General features: G+C 48.5%; 3 protein-coding genes across 3 annotated transcripts; all 3 read right to left on the bottom strand.

The window, feature by feature from the left end:
* Nucleotides 1-474: 474 nt before the first annotated feature.
* iml1 (GTPase-activating protein IML1) lies at nucleotides 475-6,354 on the bottom strand. The gene has a single exon (XM_032062665.1). The coding sequence runs from the start codon at nucleotides 6,089-6,091 to the stop codon at nucleotides 620-622; it is 5,472 nt and encodes a 1,823-aa protein (XP_031910733.1). The 5' UTR covers nucleotides 6,092-6,354; the 3' UTR covers nucleotides 475-619.
* A 1,818-nt stretch (nucleotides 6,355-8,172) lies between these two features.
* Nucleotides 8,173-11,248, bottom strand: BDV38DRAFT_254482 (putative C6 transcription factor). Its single transcript, XM_032055331.1, has 4 exons — nucleotides 10,801-11,248; nucleotides 10,631-10,742; nucleotides 9,858-10,570; nucleotides 8,173-9,798 (listed from the first exon to the last, which is right to left on the bottom strand). The coding sequence occupies exons 1-4, from the start codon at nucleotides 11,205-11,207 to the stop codon at nucleotides 8,709-8,711; spliced, it is 2,322 nt and encodes a 773-aa protein (XP_031910734.1). The 5' UTR covers nucleotides 11,208-11,248; the 3' UTR covers nucleotides 8,173-8,708.
* A 5,249-nt stretch (nucleotides 11,249-16,497) lies between these two features.
* BDV38DRAFT_273382 (aconitase family-domain-containing protein) lies at nucleotides 16,498-18,873 on the bottom strand (the record flags this gene model as incomplete). The annotated part of the gene is made up of 4 exons (XM_032057668.1): nucleotides 16,498-16,587; nucleotides 16,625-17,464; nucleotides 17,532-18,667; nucleotides 18,825-18,873. 4 exons carry the CDS (start codon nucleotides 18,871-18,873, stop codon nucleotides 16,498-16,500), a joined length of 2,115 nt encoding a protein of 704 aa, XP_031910735.1.
* Nucleotides 18,874-19,008: the final 135 nt, after the last annotated feature.

The following is a 19,008-nucleotide window of genomic DNA, read 5'->3' on the forward strand; positions in this document are numbered from 1 at the left end:
AATAAGAACGTGTCCACTTAGCCGATTGAATCTCCTCAGTCGTCTGATAGTGACATATTGAGGCGGGGTAGCTCTGGCCGTCGCCTAAATAGATTCGGACCTTGTTGTCTAGGGGTTTGGGGTTGATAGTGCTTCAGACTGATTGAGCCAATCATACCGGGATATAACGGGCCGCTAAACTACTAGCTGCACAACAGCATGGGGGGAATTAATTATCCTCATTCTGCCTGAACGGTTAAATAAATTGAGCCGAGCAACGATGTAGTCTGTACGGAGTAGTCTTGGTCCATCCTCTCTTGGCGGCGCGGGTGGAAAACCGAATCCTTTGCTAGTTGATATTGTCAAAGCAAGTACACGTGCTTCCCCCGAGCCTGGGGCCGATGTACGGAGTAGTACATAACATCGTATTCTTATAAGTAGTGCATAGAACGATAGTATATATTACGTCTAGGCGCTAAATGCGTTGCACATATCCGTAGCTATTATGTATTCAACTCCAAATCCTCAAGGTAGTAGTAGTAGTAGTAGTAGTAGTGCTTTTCATCAATTCCCATAATGCGTTTCCTGACCGAAACTACGTGTCATGAACCAGGGTATATCATGCAATATGACTAACTTCCTATGTTAGAGAAAGTGGCCTCAGGCTGCCGCTTCTTGGACTGCCTTTGGACATATTGCTATCATCTCGCGACAGATTTCTCATCTCAGAGAGTGGCGCGGTGATATTTTGTGAGGATCTTGATGGCAGACCAGGTGGGGGTGATATGTGATGGCTAACGACACTGGCAGGTAGTTCAAGAGAGGGTATGGACGCATCCGTAAGTGTCGTAGGCGCTGGGCCGACTTTGGTTGAAGTCGCCCGCACTTGCGCCTCACTGTAGAATTGCTCGAGTCTAGCTGGATCATTGCAGAAGTCTGAAAACCCAGTAAGAATATGCTCGGGGGCCCGGTATAGATTTGCCGAATCAATGCTCGCGTGTCCCTGAGGACTCAGGGGGCTATGGATCTCGTGGACTGGCCGGGCCATGGGCGAAAGGCGTGGAGAGATACGGTCCACAGGATCGTAGGTCCCTGCACGTGCTCGATATTGATCAGGCCGGTCTAACCGCTCATGTCTCGGCATGTCTCGGCTGGCAGCACTGCGTGTGCTGACAAGTCGGTTGGCAAGAAGTAAAAAATCTCCTTCGCCAGTGATCTGTGCTAGAAGACTGCCAGATCGATGAATATATTGAGGGTATTGATAGTCAGGCATGCCCCAGGAATATGACACTTCAACATCCGCGGGATAAGAGGACCTGGCCTCAAAGTCAAGGACGAAGTCGAACTTCCGTAAGAGGGCTTTATGGAAGTACTGATGGTCCAATGTAACCGGCTGGGAGAATGACTCTGAGTTGCACTGAAGTGGAATGGGGCCCTTAGGGGGAGGAACTTTGAGTTGGATGCGGTATGGCTTTCGGAATGGCTGTGTTTTGTCAATAGCGCAGGCTTCGGCAATGGGAACTTGGACGAGTTTAAGTCCAAATTTCTCGGCTGTCGAAGCCCACGACAGGACCGTATCCTCAATGAGTTTGGGAGTGGTATTCATCCAGCTGAGCTCTATGTGGAAGCAATTCTCGGGATTATGCAGCCGATCATAATGAAGATCAATGACCTCTGGGCGATTTGAGCGTTTGCGGGGGTCGACATCGTATTTCATAGTCTTAGACAACGTGATCGAGGCTTTATTTTTTAACTTCGACGGCGTGCTTGGAGTCTGCAACTGTGTATCCTCGGTACTGTCGGAGCGGGTATGGCCACTTATAGGGGAGCCTTTCGAGGCCTCACCCGCCGGGGTTGAAGGAACTGACTTATCCGGTCGTATTTGGGGGAACCAGCTACCGCGAGATTCAGGTCGCGAGACACGATACTCGCTAGAGATCTGGTAGAAATAATTGCCATCCCGGAAGTTGTGTCGCTTTTCCACATGTTGGAAGAGGCCGTGTTTCATCAACTCGTTACCAAATTCGACCGCCTCCTCCCGGCTGTCAACATCGCGGAAGTTTTGGAGCAGCCAAGTCGTGAATTCGAAGCCAATGAAACAATTGTAGTGCAGCCGCCAATGCCACCTTCGATCCATCATCCTAACTCCCTTTTCACCCTGAATTATCTGCGCCAAGGATGATAGACTGATACTAGAGCGCTCGAGCAGCTCTGACTCCGGAAGTAGCTGTGCAGGGGACGAGTCTAGGCCAGGATCCACAAGTATGATACGGTCTAATTCAGCCGCAATAACCTCGGATGGATTCCGTGTCTGGTACATAATGTTGAGTGGGTTCTGGTCCCTCTTTTTGTTGGAGCTTTCAAACCGCTTTTCTTCCGGAGGGATATACTTGTGGCGCTGCCATATATGTGTGAGCTGATTAATGCCAAGCAGATGAATTTCTTCTTCGTTGTCTTCATTGAAACCATGAAGGCGCCGAGATTTGAAGTGCAGACGCATCGGGATCAGGACGTAGCGAACACGCCAGAAGTGGAGCTGTTGGGCTGGATTAAGCAAGTAGTCTCGGTGGCCGGCCACATAATTATCAGCGTAGTTCCAGTTGTATTCCTCGTACGTCGAGTCTAATTTTATATCCTTAACCACATATTCGGGGCTTAGAATTGTTCTCATTGCCGGAGAATACAGAGTGAATTTCCTTTTTTGATCAGACGCCAAAAGCGAGGAAGTTCGATGCGTGTATCGCGTGACTTCAATCTCCGCACCTTCGACACAAATAAGTCGATGAATCGAGTTGCCTTTGGACAAAAAGACCGTGGCCCCAGGCTTTTCCAAACCATGAGTGTCGAATACGTTCGGTGACTGGAGGGAATATTGTCCGGAGGCTTCAACTACATTTTTTCCGACAACAATCTGGAACCCGTGGGAAAGCCGTAGTGAAATCATTTCTCGGAGAAGCACGCCTCTGGTTTTAGGCGCCTCAATACCCTCTGAGTCTTCATTGGGGAAGACACGGTATGGTGTCTGCAAATAGTCCGAGGCAAGTTCACTTGGCGTGGGGAACTCTTCTGTTGTCAGCGGGAGAATAGCCGGGGACTTCAAGCTTTTCCATTTTACCACCGCAACATGAGGAGGCCTAGGATAGGCATGCTGCCAGCGCCCAAACCAGCTAGTGTCTCGTAACACTTCTCTTGGGGTGTTGCAGGGGTTAATTGAGCGAACCCAAGGAGCCAATGCCTTGCTTTGTGGACTTTTTGAGGATCCATTGCGCGATCCAGTACTCAAGGTTACCTCGAATTTAGGCCCATGCCGTCTGGGTTGAGCTGTGAGGCGCGTATCATCGCTTAGAGGGATCTCTGTAGTTGTAGTCGAGACCGACTCCGGGATGGCTGGACGTCCTTGCTGCTCTGTATCTTGTAGTGGTTGTTTGGGAAGCACTTTGATCGATATCGGTCTTGATGGCGTAATGGCTGCGTTATTGATTGGCTTTTGGGGTGTTTCTGGGGCCAGGTCGATTACGGTCGATGCACTATCTGACGCACTCAAAGAATCCACACTTCTATTATCTGCAAGCACACCCGACAACTTCCTTGAATTTGATGTCGGCAAGCCTCTGGCATGCTCAACATTTACTTCTGTGCTCGCCTGAGCTCTGGGAGGGGTAGAGCTTAGGCCGCGGAGAGCGAAGCTGATTGTGCGCGATATACGCGGCAACTTTGCTTTGGAGGAGCTCTTTAGGGCTGGTTTCTTGGGAGAAGCGCTTTTCGTAGACACGGGGCTTTTAGGGGCTGGAAGTGGGATGTCAATCTGTCGCGATGCTGAACGAGTAGTTTCGTTTTCCCTAAGACGCGATATCGATCTAGCAGAAATCCTTTCATGCGCATTAGATGCTTTCACTTCTGGCTCACTAGGCCGTTTAACTCTGGACGGCTTCCGGCGATGTCGTCGCTTTCTAAAAGACTGAAACACATTTTCGTCATAATTGTCCATCCAGGAAAGTACCGTCTTTGGCGTCTTCTTTGATATAGCAAGCATTGCATCCTTTGAGCTTGCCATATTATGAAGGAACGGCTCTGGTCGGAGACTGTCGCTCAGCTGATGTCGAAAAGGAGAATTGCGCCTGAAAGTAGCCTTAGGAGGAACAAGACTGCTTGGGCTAGAACCAAGGATGGAACTGGCCGCTCTAGACATATTCTGCCCTTCTGAGAGGTAGGGGATTGATATGTTTGATTGCTCACTTTCCATCACACCCATCATTTGAATTTCATACATTCGCACCCGCGGAACGAAAACTTTTGACTGCTTAGTGACCGTGAATGGAATAGGCGCATTGGGGTCTTTTTTCAAGATACGTCGAGACTCTCTGTAGGTTTCAGGGTTCCAATATGATATATCAAGCCAGTGGGGAATCCCATAATTCCATTCACTTGACCGACCAGGCCACTGTGATTTAGAGCTCATCCCTGTGAATGAATCCAGGAGAGCTGACTTCGGAGAAAGGAGCGGCGTCTTACTTGATAAGCTCGCAAACGAATGGCGCATCTCAGGAGAATAACCGCTATGCTGAATATCGCCGAATGTGGCAGTAGTAGGCCTATGGGCTGGCTCCCGATACTTGAACAGAGGTACAGAGTGGAGAGGCATAGGGCTAAGGCAGACAAGGTCAATGGCAATCCCACGGTTTGTGAGTGCTTCAGTGGTGGAGGCTAATGATTCGTATGATACTTCAAAAACACCGCTCCCGGGCGTAATGACTATAATTGAAGTACCTGTATGAACCATGTCACGGTCAATATGGTCGAATGCTAGATGTGAAGATGCAAGATGGATAGCTTCGAGTATGTTCCCACGGAGGGCGGTGCTTGGCCGCCCTGCAATGGCTGCTGGCTTGGATTTGGATGCACCAGTTGCGTTGACTGTTGGAGTATCCTCATTGCGTACACTGAGTATCGATACGTCCCTTAGAAAGGTCCTGAAATCCTTCTTTAGTTCATCTAAGATAGTAGTCCAATGGCCACTCGCCATGTCATTGACTACTACCCGATAGAAGTCCCTTGTGGGAACGTGGTTCGGACCGAACATGCTCGTCAGGTTCTCTGAGCTAAAAGTGGAAGAAGCAATGGCCGATGCATCATACTCAACCCGTGTGAATAATACGATAGTCACTAGATGCCTTGCATCTGAATTGACCCACCGTTTAAACAACTCGGGGAGGAACCCATTGATAACTCTGCTAAATAGGATGTCTCCGGTGCCTTCTGAATCGAAATCCCACATTTCCCTTGACATCTGGATGAACAGGACGTACTTCGCCGATTCGCTGCGGAACACTGGAATGGTTTGGGGTGAGAAGAAACCGGAGAGGACTTTTTTGCCACGAATAAAGATATTTTTTACAGTTGCCTTGATACTACCAGTGAATACGATTTTCTGTCCCTTGTAAACGATCCTTTCTGCTAACTCCGACATGACCAGCCTCCACATGTCAGACCTAACCATATACTGGTCACGGAAGGAGATATCAACATGAGAGGCAGCGCATTGAGCACGGTCTACAATCGAGATATGAACGGTTGTCCGGTTCTTAAACCCGAATATGTTGGCGATACTCGTAGTGACCGAAAGCTCTAGCTTGGGATTTCGTGTCTTTATCTCTTGCGGCATGGGTTTAACCACGAAGAGGCACCGACTTTGCAACGGGGTCTTAAACTTGGACATTGAGTCTGAATGAAGGGTAGAGCTCGATTCAACATGGCTATCGCGCAAAGATCTCGATCCAAGATCTGTTTTAGCAGAATGTGTGCCATCTCCGGGACACCGAGCAGGCAATATCTCGATCACATCGCCAACTTCCACGCCCATGTCGATGAAGGCGGCCTGATTGAACAGGATTTCCTCCTTGGAGAAGGTTTCATCATGAACCCAGAGCGAGCATTGGCGACGATCTAAGCCAGTAGAAGATAACCGGATGGTCCTCTCATCGGGAGTCGAGGGTTTATCACTCAGACCATCGGTCTGAGATAGTGCCAGGGAACGAGTAGTAGAGAGAGTCTCTAGACTGGCAGCACTCACCTGCCTCAGGTGCGAGTGCTTCATGGGTCCCCGTAGAGACATTTTCCCCTCTCACCATCGCATGTTAGATCAAACGTCCTGCGATGTCCCTGAAAGGTAATCAAGAGCGACTCGGCATCGATTGAACAATTCACTCGGAGGTTATCAGTTACAGCTCCCTACCCACAAAATCCCCACACGGTCTTTAAGGGGAAGGCGGTCAAAACTGGATTATCACGTGCTACAATTGTACCTGGCATGATTTCACCACGGCCTGGTATTCACAACTTACATAGTGAGTCACGTGCAATGTACTACTTAGGCTTGTAACGTACGCAAGAGGCTCCTGATTGTCTGTGAAAAAGCATGCCAAAGAAGTGGAACCTCAATAAAATACGGACTACTGCTTCGAACTTAATTATCACCTCCTTGCTCATTCTATGAACCCCCCCTCCTCCGCGGTTGTCACATGCACGTCCATCGTGTTATTAAAGAGCTAAAACCTGATTTGTTGCTTGCCTCAGATACAAATTATGGGGATGTAAACTAGTACGTATGACATACACCCATACATGTGTGGGGTGTCCTAGCGCAGTAAGGATAATGAAATCGACGTCCTAAACCCATACCGAAATATGATTATACGCCTGCCGCCGACTACTGGGGCCTAACAACCTACTTGTTTAGGTAGCTAACCATGGGCCTACCCACCCAACTGAATCACTCCGCAAGCAATAGCCCAAAAGATAGATAGATAATCGGCATGGCCGGCGTAAAATCTCAGCCTCGGGGTTTGAATAGACAGGTGTCGGGATTTGGGTCCTAAAGGTACAGCCATTCAATACAGTGGCACTAGTGGATGTCAGGTTGCGTAATCTGTACCGAACCCACACATATCATTAGATCGAGGGACTTTCCAAATTTTGATCGGGCACCGCCGATACATTGAGATAGCCCCTTGTACGGAGTAATTTCGTACTGATACGGTCTCTGACGTGGAATATTAATCCGCACGCAATCCTACTCGCGAGAAGTTCCTCGAGACTACTAGAACATTGTGGGACTGAAACTTTTAGCTAGTTAACCAACCGATTGGGACCCCAGTCTGAACGCATGGAACGCTCAGTGACCCTCTATGTAGTACGGAGTATCCTTAGTATACTAAGTAGTAAGTACGTACGATGTATCTACTTCATCGACGGTAGCTAGTGCCAGACTTGTTCCATACCAACCCTTCTCCGTAGTCATTTGAGAGACTTGAGACAGTCGGGCCAACCCACTGTCGATAAGCAACCCAGCCGCCTGCGTACTCGACACGAAGGTGGTATAGATGTAGATAGCTAATTAATTCTTGAATATGACTAAAGAATTCTTGAAATGAGAGATCCTAGTATATGTGCCGATTTATAAAGTGAGTGGCAGCTGCCATGTTAAATATCTCTCCCAGACGAGTCGCGTAATTGTGTCTGCAAAGAAGGCTCCGATGATCTGATACCGAACGGCTGGTATTTGCTTGGAGGGTGGGCCATACGGTATGGCCCGTCACCCAATGTTAAGTCAGGGAATGGTAGATCAATACTTACAGAGTAGAAGAAAGACGCTGAGAGTACCGGCCAGAAGGAACCTTTCCCACGGGCCGAATCACCAGCGAATGACAGCGTGTATCGATGGAAAGATTAGCCCCACTTTGCACAGGTTGGATAGGAGATCAGCGACCTTGACTTAGGGACCCCCTAGCTGCTTTTCACACTAGAGCACCCTGTCTACCTGGAAAAATAAGAGCGGCATTAACTAGTGAAGCACATCTGCTTTAAGTCATCAGCTGATGTGGAGCTCTGCATATTCAAGAGGCACGATCCTGGTCAAGTGGCGTCAATTGTTGGTGACTTACTTCCTACTTAGTAAGGCCAAGCGAACACTTACTAAAAGATTTTTCGAGTCGCAAGAGCGGAGGATAATAAGATGTTCTAACTTCACCTAACTCATGTACTGGTAGATCCTTATCGTGCTTACTCTAAGGACCAATACCCGATGGGTAGGGGAAGTGGAAATAAAAAGAGAAAAAAAAAAAGTAAATAAAACAAGAAAACTGGAAAGTAGAGGTAGAGAGGGAGGGAGGGAGGGGAATGGAAAGAAAAGAAAAAGAATAACCTTATACAGTAGCACAGTGTATCTAATGACTGATATTGCTTGATCAGTTCAGATTGAGTCGAGGTGGCGGGCAGTCTGCTCCTGTCACCGGAGTGAAAGTTACTTGGGAAAGGCGGCACAAATTATCAGAACTGAAGAATTGAGATGGAGAGAATTGATAAGGTATATAATATCTGGTCGAAAGACCCCCGAGATGGGTAGACCATGAACGAATCCACACCTGCCGAACCATGAAGTCAGCTCCAATACACTAGGTGCAACCATAGTGGACCGTAGCAAGTTGTCGAAGACTTGAGATCTTTCGGATTTCAAGTTTGGAACGGCACCTGTTACGTCGACAAGGCAAATGAAATGGTTTCACTTAATGCCCCCTCCGTTGGGTAGTCGTGTTCGGTACAAAGGGGGCGATTCAACAATTCCAAGGTTGACTGGCGGTGTACACTAATGTGGGTGCACTGGCACAATAGCGACCCCAACCAGGCGTACGCCAGTTTTCTAAATGTAGAAAATCTCGGGACCTTCATAACAGTCAGTTTTTGTCATTGTCCGCGTAGACTCTAATGTCAGGTTCCAAAGAATTCTGAGAAAGTAGGTCTCTACACACGAGTTGAGCCCGCTGAAACGATAAGTCTTTCGTTGACATCACAGCTAGCCAGCGCGACACCTTGGAAACTTTTTCCCAAGCCGTCCTGTGTTGGACAGTTCCTTCCTTTGCAAGGAGTAATAGCTCAGTCAGAAGCACAGCGGTCGATTGCATGAGAAAGTGCAGGACACACCACCAAGGTGAGACATGGTAGACCCATGAAGGTTCCGGCGAATCGGGTAAGTGGTCAAGCATTTGGCCGGCCAGATCAACGCACATAACCGCCATTGTATTACAGAAATTTCCTGGTATTTCAACACCCGGGGCCTTCCGTGTGAGACGACTAAGACATGGCTGAGTAATCAAGATCTTGGCACTGTAGAAACGGAAGGCGAGACATGACCGCTGCCTCTCAAACGCTTGGTGACCGTGAGTAAAGTGGAAGGCTGTCGGAAGCCGGGAGAGCCATGTGTCTACTTTGCCGTTCAGTGTGGAGATGGCTATTTCTACCTCCCGCCAAGACTTTCGAGCAGCTCCTGGAGCATATAATGTGTCAATAGACTCTCGCAATATCAATCCTAGGTCGACGAGACAAAGAAAATATAATGAGGTATTCGGCGTGAGTGAGTCCACAGCATTGTAGGCAGCTTGCCCATATTGTTTACCCTGGAACGACATTGCGGGCCCGAAGCCTTCTGAAGTTGTAACTTCGCTGGTAGATTTTGTCGAGTTCCTTGAGGATAGCGCCTCCATGAAGATGTTACGGCTCTCATTGTCCATAATAATTTGAGCGACGTTATCATCTAGAAATTCTTCCTCCTGGAATGGCACCGGGTAGGGTGTAGTACAGAAGTCGCTGCTGCAGTGAGGCGGACGACCAGTCATCACAGAGAGTTGGATATCTAGCATGTAAATGGACCACCATACGCGATAGCGAGTCTCCTTAGACGTGTGGACAACCATACTGCTCTCGTTGCGTAGATTCAACCCCATGATAACGGCAGATCTTATCGAGGTACCACATATTCTCCACGACCTGCGTAATAAACGGAAAAATTAGACGTAAGCTTTGGGTTACGACCAGACCAGACGTACCTATTGACTTGTCCCACCGACAAGAGATAGAACGATGTTAGACCCTCCACTTGCACCTGTTGAAGATTCGGATGATCCAGAAGAGCCACGTCACTCATACTGAGTTTCCATGCCCGTGAAAAGTATAAGGGCCCGTCGTCTGGTGTATCCCGGGCGTCAGACTGCATCTGGTGACAGTACCTCGCAGCAATACCAAAAATTAGATTTAGTATCGCCAGCCATCTTTTTCCTGGCCGCACGAAAGGAGTAGAGTAGAAAGACTTGTACTGCCTCAAGAAGATCGCCTTGCCGATAATCGGGAAGAAAGGGTGGATGATGGAGAAGTAAGTATCCACGAGCTGGTCAGCAAGCGTTTGCGAAGGCCGCTGCATGGGATCAACATTATCTATGACAGGGATGTCCGAATCATCGAGGAAAAAGCTCACAGAAGCAACTGACTGGCGATCCCAACTTTCCTTCGGACTGGGAGTGACCGGACTGGAACGCTCAAGCATTCGCCTCAACCTGTAAAGCCATGTTATCTCGGAATGTTCTCCTACAAAACCCATTGCTTGTATCTTCTCATCACGGTTAAAATCTTCGTTAATGTAATCCAACGCCACTAAGGAGGAAATCGGATCAGGGTCCGGATCAGCTGGAGTATCAGCTCCTCTAACAGTGGATAGAGAGACTGAGGCCTTGCGACCAAATGCCTGGTCATTGCCGGCGCGTTGCTGTGGACCGTTGGTTAAAGAGCGAACTCGGGGAGTACGGAGGGAAAAAGAAGGACCTACCTCATTTACAACCTGCTCGATATGTTGGGCAGTTTGCGAATCCACCTTCGAGCAGACATCTTCCAATAGGGCTTCATAAATATGCTTCTGGTTTGTCAGATCACTCAGTTGCCTATTACCCACCGTCAGAAATCCAAAAACTAATCTTCGCGAGTCGTCACGCAACCCACTTGGCCATCTTCTCTCGTTTCCGATCGCCATACGAGCAACGAGTGCCGGCTTCTTGGCATCGCTGACAAGTCGGGCGATGCCCGCTACACTTGGCTTTCTGTTCTCGACAATTCTCGCATGCCCGACTGACCCGTCCGCTGCTGGTCCAGTTGCTCGGGTTTGCTGATCTGGGAATTGCTACCTTGGAATTTAAAGCTCGTTCACCAGAAAACATAGGCGAAGCACCTGCGGGGTTTTCCGCAAAACCAGCTACCATGTCGTAGTTGACGGAAGGTGCATAGGACGGCTGCGAATACTGAGGCACCGCCCAGTCGTTGAAAGTCGCCTCATTTCCTGGATACTCGGATGAAGACGAAGAAGTGTAAGACGGATAATGAAAGGGAGGAGGACGGTTGGGGTCGGACATTGTCACAGGAAATCTTGCCAACCCCCCTTGGTCCCGGCCCTCTGATAGTGCGAACAACCTGGATGTTAACACACTAAGCCCGAGCAAGTGTTGAACATTAAGAGTGGCTTAAGAAGTGGCTTACAAACACGGGAAGCAGCGATGTTTCCTGTCAGCCACGGTAATGTACGTACAAACATACATATGAAACTGGCGGTGGTAAAGTGAGGGACCTAAGTCTGCGCCAGGAAGGCTTGTGGTAGGCTGGAGCTCACTGCCGTGTTCACTGGCGCGGGAGTCGGCTCGCTTCCGAGTTTGTAACCAAGGTATCAATACTCGTGGACATACCTTCCGAGTACCAGCCCTGTATTAAACAACAGAGGCTCAGGACAAAAGGGTACGGTTGTACCTAACAATCAAAAAAAAAATGCAAAGGGGGAAATTTTTGGGCACCGCTATGGTATTGTTGGGTTTTTTTCTTTTTTGCGTCTCTGCCCCTTGAATTCTTTTTCTTTCTTTCTTTCTCTTCTTTGTTATGTGTAATTTTCTTTACCCCCTCTTTATTGACGACCTGCGGCCCTGTTGTGGTTGTGTTTCTTCATACTTTTTTTTCTCCCCCCCCTTTCTTCTCTCTTTTTTTCTGGTTCTTTCTTTCTTGAGCATGTTCTCCTTAAAATGAAGCCATGACATTTCACGGCAGGACCTCGTATTATATAAGGCAGCGAGGTCAAGGGAGGCAGGCCCTCGCTATACCCAATGATTCCCCCCCCCCCGAGGCAACAATTGCATCTTAACTTCAATGGCTGTATAGTCGCACAAGTTCCAAATACCCATGATAGCCTCAGGCAGGAAGGAGCCATATGCCTTTATAACATGGTTGGTTCACTGATGCAGTAGCATCGGACTCCGAGTTCATATCATGAACTGAGATGGTTTTTAGACAAGTGCATTAGTACTACCACCCTGTCATGTCGCTTGTAGTGACCTATTCACATCGGTCTCAGGGTGCAAGAAGCATCATTGCCACCCTCAATTGCAGGGCCGTGCAACGGCACGAGAGTTCGAGAAGCTTCTAGAATCATGGTGTGGCGTTTAGCGTGAAAACACTCAGGCGACAAATGTGTCACTAGAGGGCTGTATCATCACTGCCGTCAATTGGAGCTTCGACAGCCACTAAACCTCACGATTAACTAGGGCACAGGAATTAATCCACGGAACGTTTGTTTGTTTGAGCGCTGTGAAGTCAAAGTCCATCGGCCTAATATCACCTTGGTATACACTCGCTGCTCGATTTAAGCCATTTGCATCGAGTGAGAAGCGAACAGATTTTGTTTCTTTCTTAGAACTCACGCTCTCCGACAACGAATTTCTCTGCACATCGAACAGAGACACCAACACCCACGAGAACGAAGTAATTGAAGGGCGAAGGACGATTTACGCCATAACAATGTTGCCGCATATGTGCGTCGCTCTTGCCATATCATCTTCCCATAGATCCAGTGGCGGAGAAAAGTATTCACTCACGCACGAGGGTCATGGAACATAACGAGTGCATGACTAGCTTAGCAAATATGGATATAAGTGCAAGGAAGCAGGCGCCTAGTAGGGATATAGAACGACGTTAGGCTGAATAGCCAAAATACTCAGGCGATTTGGGCATCAGTGTTGGAAAGCTCCGACGGTGGAACTTCCTTTAGCTAGGCCTTGTAGGTCGGTGTCCGATTCTCGTGTTTTCTTCTCAAAGAATGAATAGTTTTCGAGACACATCTTCAGGATGGCTCTTTTAGTGTGTGTCCATCAAGATGATAGCCCAGAGATCTGATTAGGCGTAAAGTGATCATCTGTCTATCAGAGGTCATCAGCAGTCCAAGAAGGGGTCATTACCGGAGAAATGACTTCCTGAGAGATATCAACAACTTGAACTCGACATATTCTCTTTTCCTCAGCAGTTGTCACAAGCTCATTTATTTGAGCAGTTGCAGGAAACATCAAACACTGGAAAGTTCTGCGTGTCATTCTACTATGCTGTGGATCTACATACAACCGTTGATACCTAGGGACGCCTGAAGGTGTCTTGAGGCGGACAAGACAGAGAGCCTTGGAGGTATGCTTTTTAGGCGTTTCCAGAGCCATGCCTTGTTAATGTGCGCAACGATCATCAACAGGCTAGAATCAGGACTGAAGCTAGTGAAACTTAACATTATAATGAAGACCAGTGGAATAGCTGCCTGTTGCTTACCTCCAGAACTCGTCCTCTCGTGTCCTGCTCGGGTGATGTCAGTCTCACAGTCGAACTCTCGGTGTAACATTTACGGGTCCATTCCCGGACCTGTCCTCGATGCATCCCTGAATGTTATGATGTTTCGTTCGCTCTTGCATGGAACATCGTGGCAAATCTTGGGAAGTCTCATAGGGAAAGCATGTTGTACGTTTAAGGAAGTGATTAGTCCTCAGCGCTGAGGCTTTTGAGAAACAACCCAACTACATTAGTCGAAAAAGGGGGGTGAAGAAAACGGGAGAGAGGGAGAATGGAAAAGGAAGGAAAGAAAAGCGGCGGGTGAAAGCAATTCACACCGGCGAGCCCTCTTGCCATGGCAGGAAGGGGGGTTTTAAAAGATTATAAACCCGAACTAGGTTATGATTCGGCCGAATGTTTGAACAAATGGGTCCTGTTCAGCAGCTGCCCCAGCGGTTGTGCGTTGGGAAAGTCCTTTGATTGGCGAGGAATTATGTTCCGAAGGCATTGGATCAATTTATTGAACTTGGAATTGATTTCTCTCCAAAAGCGGAGCAATAGTTTTTCCTCAGGTGACCGTCCCTACGACTTACCGACTAACCTACTACTACTAGTACCTACGGTCGCTATCGTTCTGACTACCTTCAGGTACACTTGACCCCGACCCCGTATGCAGTCTCGGAGGCAAACTGCACGCAAATAAAGTGCCCGCCTTGCTCATCTTTCCGGGTTGCTGGACGCAGAAGGTTACTCGACGAGCAATGCTTTCCTCAGCCTTGCAGGGCAGCCAGCGAGCGTGTGAAACCCGTGCCTCACATCTCTGAACAAACAGCCTGGTTTTGTGCGACGGAATGGAGTCGAATGCGAGAAAGGAAGGGGACTAAAGCGAATACGTCAGGCTGGTATTTGATTGAACTAATCTGCATTAACCATGTTCACTCCCAGATTTCCTCCATGTCCTACTTGCCAGCCCCTGTCCATCAGCGCTCTATCAACGAGTATCCGGGAGAAGTCCAGGTTTGGAATTATCTACCTATCTTGCTACAAGAGAGTCTCGTCCGTCGGTCGTCCACCAGAAGCTCCCTAAACAATTGATGATAGTGGTGTACGTCGTCGGTCGCTGGCAGCTTACGAAATACCCTATAACCTCTCTCTGTCATCCTCATCCGGAGCTCGACAGAGTACTCAATTTCGATTGTTGAACAATGTGAATATTGGACCTGCATGTCGTGTAATATGCAAACCAATCGTAATATATCGAGGCGCTCTCGAAAGCAGATAGGACTGGTGGAACGGTGACTGGCAATTTGAACATGACACAAACTCGCATCATCAATCCGTTGTGCTGTCCAGATTGAAGATCAGCGGATTAAATTTCCGAGACGAGTCACCCGTGAGGTACCGCTAGCAGTCATGTCTATGTTCGGAGTACGTACCGGATGATCCCTTTTTCCGGCCCTCATCTGCAATATGAATTGATCTTCAATTCATCATGATTGGAATACATATTTGATTGTGTGCATATTGAAGAAAAGCATGATATTCAAACACGAGCTGGAGAAATCTCTATCTTTCCCAATGGGGCTAGCCTAACAACATGGAAGGATTTAATGTCTAGCCGGTTCCACCTCTCGAGGGAAGCACGGCCCATGCAGGTTCTCCATACATGCTTGTCCCCAGTTTTCCGGCGTGAGACGGTCCACAACCTCTTTGGACCCAGACTATACTCCGTAGATTGATCACACGTCAGTGTGAACTAGAAATGATCAAAAGTAGGTACGCTCACTAAAGCGCAAAGCTGTCATTTCCATTCCAATCCCGGCCCACCAGCGAATAGCCATAATGCCGGAGTCGAACATAATGATTGCTCTAACGAGCTTTCTGCTCGGCTCCAGCAATGGAGTTTGAGTTCGACAAACTAGAGGAGGGTAAAAAGTTTCTATTATCCTGCTGATGTGCATGCCCTGGAATCTGGGTTTCACCCTTCCTATCCTCCCGGAATCTCAACAGCAAGGGCAGGTCCATATGGTAGTCATTTTCTCATGACCCCAGAGATGCCATAATGGCTCCAAGGGCAGAATAATGAGTGCCATCAAAGAAGAGCTTTTGTTCTAAAGTCTCCATTGTTGCCGATCTCTCTGCCTCAAGCCACAAGGCTCTCGGTAACGTCCCCCAAGAGAGGTCCGATTCAAACCCGTCGCGTTTCGCTATTTTAGAATTTCGCACCATACCTTTCTTCTTAAGCGATCTTGTCAACCATCCCAATGACGCTGCTGTCGTAGAATTCCTTTGGTAGTCGAATTTCTGGGGCGGCAGACGTGGAATAGATGATATCATGGATAGATCGCATGGATTACTAGGTTTCGAACCTACTGCAAGAATCCTTTGGATTGGCATATAATTGCGCCAGAAATAAGTTGAGCTAGACCATCTCAGCGGAATCATTCTTTGTGCGAGGATATCTCAATCAGCATACCGCGTACAAATCGACACGCCTAAGATTCAGGTGGTGTTCTCACATCTATCTGCTGTCCGACACTAGTAGGCCTCACACAGCTGGATAAAGCGATCACAGAAATGTTCATTCGGAAGGAGAGTTTCATTCCTTGGATACTCCATGACAATAACAGGCGCTCCAAAAGAAGCCGAACGGGTACCAGGAGGGAACATCCCCGAAACAATATGCTGCAAGGATTCTAAAGCTTGCGGGAAAGGGCGATGAGCGGAAGCGCATAGTACGAGGATTAGTTAGGACAACAGGGAGGAGTTTCAGCTGGTCAACGTAAAGCTGCCGATGCTGTTGTCCCAATACTAGCATTTGCACTCGATCGTTGTCTGTGGGTTCGCCATTAAGTCTAATTTCGAGCCACCTGGAAAGCTTAAGAGTTATACTCCGTAGGGCTAGAATGCATCTATAGAAAGGGGAACTATAGATTTAAACCTAACTCTTACGTCAATGTGGGGAGGATCTGCCAACTCTGAAACAAATTTCCCCACAGTCGGAATAAAGTCTCCGGATCCCTGAGTGTTTATTGTTTATGGTACACAAGTGAAAGCCTTCTCCCAAACGATAGGCTAGGAAAGGTGCTTGGACATCAGATTAAGTGCACTTCCAGCCTTAAAGTACTCAGTCTGCTCCTGGGTAAACGAATGAGAAACCTCCACCTGCCATGATTCTCTTAGATGATTCTGTGGGAGTTACCAACACTGTGAGCGGTTGACCAGGAGCCAGGGCGGCCAGACCCTTAATACTGACAAGATCCGAAGAGCAAATGCGATCATAGTCCGCTTCATCGGCGAACGTCAGTGGCAACATGCCTTGCTTCTTCAGATTGGCCTCATGAATACGTGCAAAGCTCTTAGCGATGATAGCAACGCCTCCAAGGTACCGAGGCTGGAGAGCGGCGTGTTCACGGGAAGATCCCTCCCCGTAGTTATGGTCGGCAATCACCACCCAAGGGCGACCTTTGGCTTGGTAGTCCCGGGCCGTGTCGGGCACGCCGCCGTCTTCACTTGTCAAGCGATTGCGGATCTGATTGACCTGCTCGGTGTCCGCGTTGACTGCCCCGATCAAGGTGTTGTTGGCGATGTTCTCGAGGTGGCCCCGAAAACGGAACCAAGGGCCGACAGGGGTGATGTGGTCGGTGGTGCACTTGCCCTTGGTTTTGATGAGAATGAGACAATCCTCAAAATCATTCCCGGACCAAGGTTTGAATGGGGCGAGCTTCTGCAGACGTTGAGAGGAGGGAGAAATCTGAACTTGTATATGACTGCGGTCACCTATAGGAGGGGCTAGGTATGCAGGATCTGAATCTTCATATCCCCGACTGGGGAGTGACTGACCAACAGGGTGAGTAAAGCGAAATTCCTCCCCGGAAGGAGTTGTCAGACTGTCTACATTAGGATTTAAAGAAAGATTATCGGAGAATATCTTGCCCATGACAACTTCGGGAGAGGAAAGGAATACGTGGGTTGCTGGGTTAGAATCTAAACGACCGGAAAAGTTACGATTGTATGAAGTGATGATGAAGTTGGGCGTCCCCTTTGAGCGCTTGTTAGGAGGTGATCATCTCAGTATACGGAGCGTAATCAGGGCAAGATATACTTACTTTTGGCATGTCAGTACGGTCCCAGGAGCCACAGCAAGGACCACAGGCGTTGGTCAGCATCGTTGCCCCAACTGCTTCGAGGACATCAACAACCCCAGCGTTTTCGAGTGTTCGCCGAGTCTGCAAGCTGCCGAGAGACACCAGTAGAGGCACTTTTGGTTTGAGGCCAGCATCCAATGCTTGTTGAGCAACACTAGCGGCGCGTGTCATATCTTCGAATGAGGAGTTGGTACAGGATCCGATCAGACCAGCCGTGAGCTTTGGCCACTCATTCGCCTTCACAGCCGACTGAAATTTGGACAGTGGAGTAGCAAGATCTGGGGTGAAGGGTCCATTGATCTGCGGTTCCAAGGTTGACAAGTCAATCTCAATGACGCGATCGTACTCTGCCCCATGGCCAGCGCGCAACTCATGGGAGACCGACTCGACCGCTTGAGCCATGTCCGGCCTGTGGTTTGGACGAAGATATGCTGCCATCTGAGGAGAGTAAGGGAAGATGGACGTGGTAGCACCAGTCTCAGCCCCCATATTACAAATTGTGGCTATTCCAGTCGCCGAGAGTCCCTTTGTGCCTGGCCCAAAGTATTCGACAATGGATCCGGTCCCTCCCTTGACAGATATAAGGCTGGCTAGCTTATTGATTACATCTTTGGGAGACGCCCATTTAGTAAGTTCTCCGGTCAATCTAACGCCGAGAACACGAGGTGCTGTTAGCTCCAACGGTAGACCAGCCATGACGTCCACTGCATCGGCACCACCAACTCCAATCACAATCATACCCATACCTCCAGCATTTGGGGTATGAGAATCAGTTTCAACCATCATACCACCGGGGAAAGCATAATTTTCGAGCACAATCTGATAAATGATTCCAGCACCAGGCTTCCAGAAGCCCATATTATATCTTTGACAGGTACTTTCTATGAAGTTGTACACCTCTTGGTGAGCCTCGAGAGCCCGGGGAAGATCCTCGGTCTCGCCATCCCGACTAACAATCAGATGGTCACAATGTACCGTTGTTGGAACCGCAGTAGATTTAAGTCCTGCAGACATGAACTGGATGAGAGCCATTTGAGCAGTAGCATCTTGGCAGGCGATTCGTAAAGGTCGCAATTTCAGCTGTGTTTTCCCCCATACTATATTCTCATCGTTTGAGGCGTCATCCAGATGGGCATAGAGAACCTTTCCAGCGTAGGTCAACGGTCGATCCAAACTATAATGAGCTGTGATTAATGTGCATTCGAATCTCGGGCACTGATTTGAGCGGACACAATTTGGAAGAATAGCACCTACCGACGGCGGATCTCGTTGACTTTGCGCGTAAACTTCTGCAAGTCAACATGCCGATATCACTCAAATCGACTTAAAGATGCTGTACTAGGTGAAGCTTCTGAGGCAAACCACCTATGAATCTGCGACCTTGACCTCAGCCAATGCCTCGGGCTATGTTGTGAGGAAATCCTGGGTCGCATTGCTA

The sequence above is a fragment of the Aspergillus pseudotamarii genome (assembly GCF_009193445.1).
Source record: "Aspergillus pseudotamarii strain CBS 117625 unplaced genomic scaffold BDV38scaffold_51, whole genome shotgun sequence".
NCBI classification, from domain to species: Eukaryota; Fungi; Ascomycota; class Eurotiomycetes; order Eurotiales; family Aspergillaceae; genus Aspergillus; species Aspergillus pseudotamarii.

Bases quoted from the DNA above. Each gene is read 5' to 3' on its own strand.
- iml1 (XM_032062665.1), bottom strand. From the start codon at position 6,091: ATGTCTCTACGGGGACCCATGAAGCACTCGCACCTGAGGCAGGTGAGT.
- BDV38DRAFT_254482 (XM_032055331.1), bottom strand. From the start codon at position 11,207: ATGTCCGACCCCAACCGTCCTCCTCCCTTTCATTATCCGTCTTACACT. The intron at 10,571-10,630 runs GTAGGTCCTTCT...AACGGTCCACAG, and splicing joins TCGAGCAGGTTGTAAATGAG to CAACGCGCCGGCAATGACCA. The intron at 9,799-9,857 runs GTACGTCTGGTC...TTTATTACGCAG, and splicing joins TCGGTGGGACAAGTCAATAG to GTCGTGGAGAATATGTGGTA.